Source organism: Syngnathus floridae, chromosome 9, assembly GCF_059516105.1.
Source record: "Syngnathus floridae isolate MCC-2025c chromosome 9, RoL_Sflo_1.0, whole genome shotgun sequence".
Taxonomy (NCBI): domain Eukaryota; kingdom Metazoa; phylum Chordata; class Actinopteri; order Syngnathiformes; family Syngnathidae; genus Syngnathus; species Syngnathus floridae.
In genome coordinates this window covers 12,184,458-12,190,491 of record NC_142421.1, presented here as the reverse complement: position 1 = coordinate 12,190,491, position 6,034 = coordinate 12,184,458, and the positions used below count along the sequence as shown (strand labels likewise).

At 52.5% G+C, this 6,034-nt stretch overlaps 1 protein-coding gene across 2 annotated transcripts in view; it reads right to left on the bottom strand.

Moving 5' to 3' along the window:
• Nucleotides 1–462: 462 nt before the first annotated feature.
• Nucleotides 463–6,034, bottom strand: part of LOC148393564 (uncharacterized) — a 30,713-nt gene continuing 25,141 nt past the window's right edge. For both annotated transcript variants that reach the window (XM_088385428.1, XM_088385429.1), the window contains 2 exons: nucleotides 5,612–5,727; nucleotides 463–4,517 (listed from right to left, as the gene is read on the bottom strand). In XM_088385428.1, coding sequence (XP_088241554.1) covers nucleotides 973–4,517; nucleotides 5,612–5,727 — 3,661 coding nt within the window. In that variant the 3' untranslated portion in view covers nucleotides 463–972. The remainder of the gene's footprint in view (nucleotides 4,518–5,611; nucleotides 5,728–6,034) is intronic.

The following is a 6,034-nucleotide window of genomic DNA, read 5'->3' as shown; positions in this document are numbered from 1 at the left end:
TGATTGGCCGTGCACACGCACAAACACGCCTGTATACACACACACGCACACCCACACACACGAGAGACATGGGTGGGCATGGAGACATAAGGTGAGGTAAAAGCCAAGACTGGGGGCCAGCCGTAGTTTGAAAGTTGAGATTGAAACCTTACTTTAAAGCCATTCAAAACGCCAACCCTAGTTTTAAAGGCTACTTTCAAGGAGAGGTGGGCATCCCACCCGTCAAACTGATGCGATGCTCTGTCGATCCGCCACCAATGCGTTGCCATCTTGCGGAATGATCGAAAGGTCAAACAGATTTTCGCCCGTCAGTGTGCCGAGGACGCTCTCAGTCCGTCACTGACAGACGCCTGCCCGCCCATTTTACTTCCAAATGATGAGAAATTCAAAATGACAAAAGTAATTTTTCTCCTTTCTTTGTTACTGTGTGCAAAAGTCAAAACAAGACCAGAAGTCTACTGCTTTATTATTCATTTTTTATTTCCATGTATCTTTTTCTAAGACAATCGCATCAATAACATCTTTACTATTTGCTCCAAACTGGTTTCCTTTGAAGTAGTTTGAATTCTAAGTCATAATCACGAGTAGCATCAGCACAAAGTCTAAAAAGTGAGTCTCATTCAAGTGAGGTGGTCTACAAAAATACATCCAGGCAGAATTTTTTTTCCCTCCACAAGTGATAGTCGAAATCTTTTCCTCACGTGGGAGTCCCAATATTTTTGAACATCCCTTGTGAAATGATGATGGAATTTTATTTTCTTGCAATCGAGTGGCCAGTTTGAAATGTAAAGTGGGGGTGGGAAAGGACCACAGCTGGGTGTCGCGCTACATGGCTGCTTGCACAGCTGAGGCTCGTTTGGAAATGTTAACAATCGTTCACTCATTCTCTACTCTGACTTTGACTGTATTCATTATTTGTGCCACGGAAAGAATGAGTATAGCCAATGACTTGAAAGTCTTTGAAAATGGCAACTAGAACAACAGCTGCAAGGGCAAGGCTGCTGGGTGGGGGGGCGCCAGGAGGGCCGGGTGGTGTTGACTCAGCATGGGGTGAAAATCCGTCGCCAGGGGATACGGTGCATCCAGGAGATGGATGGCGGGCGAGGCCAAGAAAGATGGCGGAGGCGGCGGATTCAGCCCTAGGGGCTGGGGGGCCAAAGCCGGCAGCAGGTAAGAAGGGAGCGGCAGTGGCGGGGGCAGGAGGGAGACGTGGTGCTGGATGACGGTGCGATGGAAAGAGAAGGAGGAAGCTGACGGCGGTAAGAAGACAGGAGCTTGGAGGCGGAGGCACCCCGGGGGTAGCCCAAGGGGGAAACGTGGACTTTTATCTGGGGGGACGGGATCCGCCATCCAGACTTCCCGACACCTACTGCCGCCATGCTCGTCCTTCGCCTTGTCCTCACCACGCTGGCCGCCCTCGCTGGGAGCTGCTTTGCGCTCTGAAAGGGGGGCGTCAATGACTTGAGCATTGACGGAGTCGCGACACAGATGGTACTCGTAAGGTGCAACACAGGTAGAACTATAGGATTGGTTCTCCTGACACACTCGAACCCGGAGCCTCTCCGGTGACAAGTGCCTCGGATTTGTCTCCTGGCTGCTGAGTTGGCGTTTGATGACGTCATCATGAGCGGCGTCCTCGGGAAGCGTGTCCACAACTTTGTCGTCGACAGACTGGACGGCGTTGGCGTTAGCATCCTGACATACGTGAGCTGTCCTGTCAGGGGAGAAGTGGCTTGGATTCATCTCCTTACTGCTTGCTTCACTTGTTGAGTCCAAAGTTGTTCCCAAACCAAATCCTATGACTCTTTTGGTTTGGTTTGGTTCTCCTTTGTGTTTCTTCCCAGCGCAGGTTTGCGGACACTCTGTGCACTTCCTCTTGTCGACGCCTCTCATTTCCTGTGCAAGATCTTTGCCGGCGAGTGTTGCGTTTGCGCATGCTGACGGAACGCTCGGCTGCCTCTCTGTCTTTTGTGCCTCAAAGGTGCAAATGCTTGGTGCGGCCGTTTGTCGGTGAGCGCACGCTGGGCCGCCAAAGGAAAGGGGGATGGGGCTAATCGCCTCATTGCACGCCGCTTGGGCGTCTGAAGACGCCGCGAGATGGATTTGGCGCCGACCCGCTGCGTCTCGGCGGGGGGACAAGACGCTGCTAATCGTCGCCGCACACACTCTCGCCTCCTGAGCTTTTATCTCCCTCGGATTCCCGCGGCCCTTATCTTGCGGCCCTCGCTCGTCTCCGTCTCCATGTTTGTGCTCCGGCCCCGTGTCCGTGCCGGCGGGGTGGGCCGTAATTGCAGGACGGCGTGGCGTCTGAATAGCGGGGCTAATCGCGGCGTTACATGCTGCACCCCTGCAGAGGAGCTTTGTGAGCGCGGGACCCCACCCGGAGGAGGATTGCTGGCACCGATGTGGGCCGGCGCCAGCCGCGTTCACCCGCTTCCGATTACACCTATTTGCGGAAAGAGGACATAATAGCACGTGGTTCTCGGTGAGCCACTGCTCCCGCCTCCCCCTCGGACTTTTTCCTGGGCCTTCGAGCGTCCGCCGCGCCGCTGGATGACTTAATAGCCGCTTTTTCTGGCTCTTCTCTGTTCCGCTGTCATCTCTCGCCATCTCATGGAGACCAATCATTATCTTCCTCTTCCTTTGCTCTTTCCTTTTCATCTCCTCTCTTCTTTTCCTTCTCCCCCTCTTCCTCAGCCCTCCCCGCTTCTTCCTCCTCCTCCTCAATCCACCTTTGCCTCGGCGCACCACTTGCAGGGGATTTCCCGCCTGTCCTCCTCCATTCTCATCTGGACTTTGATCTGACTCAGCCTGGCCTCCTCCCCCGCCGCTTTCCGGCTTCTGTTGGCGGTCGGCATGTTTGATCACTGACGGGCGCCCCGCTTCCCCGCTGCCGCCCGCGTGCGCTCGGAAGTCGTACAGCAGCGGGTTGACGCTGTAAGAGAGCGAGGGCGATGTCTTGGTGTAGCGGACCATCTCCGAGGGCCACAGCAGGACGCGGCTGCCCTGGCGACTCAGGACGGGACAGAAGGGTTCCTTGGGCCGACCCGGAGCAGATCTCGGCGATTGTTTCGGACTCGGGTCTTTGGCTTGGTTCTTTAGTGCTGCTTGCTGGAGCTCAGCCAGATTGGAACTATGTCGCTTTCCAACAAAATACGTTTTGTCAGAGGTTTCAAAGGCAGGACTTTGAGACTCCAAAAGTGGCGGCAGTGCTCTTGTCACGTGATCTTCAGCTGCAATCCCACTTCCATGGGCCGATTGGGTTCCAGTGCCACTCTGACCAGTTTTTAGGATTCCAATCCAACCATCGTCACAGTCTTGGCTGGTTCCAGCTCTATGTGCACCGCCGTCTCGGGCTCCCGTCTCAATGTCATTGTCACCCGGGTCTTCAGCTCCAGTATCACTAGCAACGATGACTTGGGATCCATCTTGCTCTTGGGGTGCATTGCTGCATCTTGGAATGATTTGGACCACTGTCCCACGTTGACAAGCAACTTGGGCTCCAGTCTTGAGTCCACCGCCATTTAGGAGGGCTCCAGTCCCAAGTCCATGAGTAACTGCAGCTTCAGTTCCACTCCAACCAGTCTTCTTAGCACTGGTTGTACCCCCTTCAATGTTTTGGTCTCCCATGAGACTTATTAGTTGAACTCCAGTCCTATTTTGGCTGGCTTCAGTTGTAGCCAGAGTTTGACTACAGCCCTGGCCTCTCGCACTAGCTCCTGGCCCACCATCACTACCAGTTCTACTTGCAGCCCCATCTTCAGCTCTTGTCCCAGTTCCTCCAATTGTACTTGGACCGCTGGCCTGAGCTCTTATCCCACCTCCTACATTGACTCGGTCTCCTGTGGCGCGTTGGCCAGTTACTTGGGCTCCAATAGCTTCACCACCATTGACTTGGACAGCTTCGGTTTCACATCCCCCACCACAAATTTGGGCTCTAAGCCCACTTGCACCTCCATCTTGGGCTCTTGTCCCATCTTCAGTCCTACTGCCAGCAGTGTTTTGGGCTCCTCTCCCACCTCCCACATGCACTTGGCGTCTGTTCCGATGGCGGTGGTTGCATAAAGACAGTGTGGCTTTCGTCTTGTCATCCAGCTCGCCGGTCAACCGTGTCGTCGAGATCTGCTTTCGAGCAACTTTGTTGTCCACTTGTTGCGTCGTCTCGACGCCGTCTCGCGAGTTCCGCCCAGCTTGGATGAAGACAGCGGCCGACTGGTGCAGAAGAAGGCAGCTCCTTTTAGGCAGTGAGAAGCAAACCGGGCGCCCCCTGCTGGCGACGTAGCCTTTGTTTTCACTGTCAGCGGGGATGTTATTGGCTCTAATGGTGTCGCTTAAGAAACCGGGGTCCCAAGGGAGCTTGTTAAAGGCACCGTCTCGGCTCGTGTGGCCGTTTGTGCTCGTGATGTTGCCAGGCGTAATGGCGTGAGCGTTCCCTCGCTGGTACGGCCACCGCGTGTCGCTCAGGAGTCTGCTTCTCAGTGTGGTGTCCATGGGAAGGAGCAGTGAGCTTTGAGGAGCTGTAGAGAAGAAAAACAAAGAGAGCTTACATGTCAGAAAAGGCGCAATGAATGTGAAGAGGAGCTACTGGGCAAGGATTCAGCAATGTTACTGCGAGGCTTCATGTTTGTGGCTCATCGCGCATCACAACCTGATTTGTGAGCGTGGGACGTGCTTGGGAAGAAGAAATAAGCATGCTGATGAATGTCAGGCTTACTTCAACGTGTTTTTCTTTTCATCCGTTTGTGTCGCTCTGTTTTGCGCCTCCAGCATTGGTTTGCCAACTGCAGCGTTTACGGCCGACATCTTCCTACACCTCCTTCTTTCTGTCCTCATTCCAACCACCCCCTACGTTCTACATGCTCTTCCTCTTTCGTGTTGTCCTTCACCTCAATGCATTTCTTTCAAACAAAGTTTGTGAGGTGAACATTTTTGCGCATTTGTGTACTGGTGAGGTCTTGAAACACAAATGAGTCAAAGAATTTTGCCTCAAATGTGAACAAAACAACCTCGGTGTCACTTTATGAGGTACACGATTTGAATAATATTAATTCAGTGCAGGAGTGGGAAACGTTTTCTTGTGATTCAATTTCCAACGATGTATCTCTTCTATAGTTTGTCTCAGTTTTTATACATCTGCTGTTTTCCCATAAAAGCAATAAAAAAAAAAAAACATTAACCCTCCCATGCTGCTCGGCAACATGTGTCAACATATGGGTCAGCCTTTCAAAATAAAAGCATCCACTATTATACACTTTTCCACACAGTTAACTGCCACATTGCACTGGCATGCTTTTATTTTGAAGAACTGACTTTTGAACCGGCTATTAAGGCCAATGTCGCCCTAAATGTTGCCAAAGCAAGCCATATTTATGATTGCCTTGACGCGGTGAAGGCTTTTGTGTTTGTCTTAATATTTTGGGTGACCCGAAATTGGGTTGACACAATTTCCAGTGGAAAATAATGTTTTGGATTTTGTACAATTGAGACTTTCTGGAGGACAAGCGTGAGTGTGGTGAACTGACGAGTGTTTGATCAGTGATGGCCCACTGATGAAGCAACAGCCTCCGTCAAGCATGGACGTGAGCCTAGTGGTTGAGGAGCACTTGCTTACCACTCGCCAGGGCGTCGTCGCCGTTGTGGACGTGGCTGTCGCTCCACTTCTCCATAGCACTCGCTGGTTCCACCGCCACGGTGGTGGAGCGGAACATGGGGCCACAACCCGGAGCGCTAACGGGAAGGCAGAGGAGGAGCGCAAAAGCCTCGAATCAATGCGGTTACGCCCGATCGGCTCTACGGCGGACGTGCCAAAATGCAACGTTCTTTTTTTTTGGGGATTGAACGCCACTTTGACAATGCAGCACGGCACTCTAGCGGCATGCACATCTGACCAGATCGGGTGTGAGTCTGGGATTGTGTACAGTTTGCATGTCTTTCCTGCACTTGTTTGGCTTTGTCATCCCATCTTGCCAAAAAAATGCAAGTGAGCGAAATCAGCGAAAACACCAAATTGTTCCCAGGAGGTTGATTGCTCTAA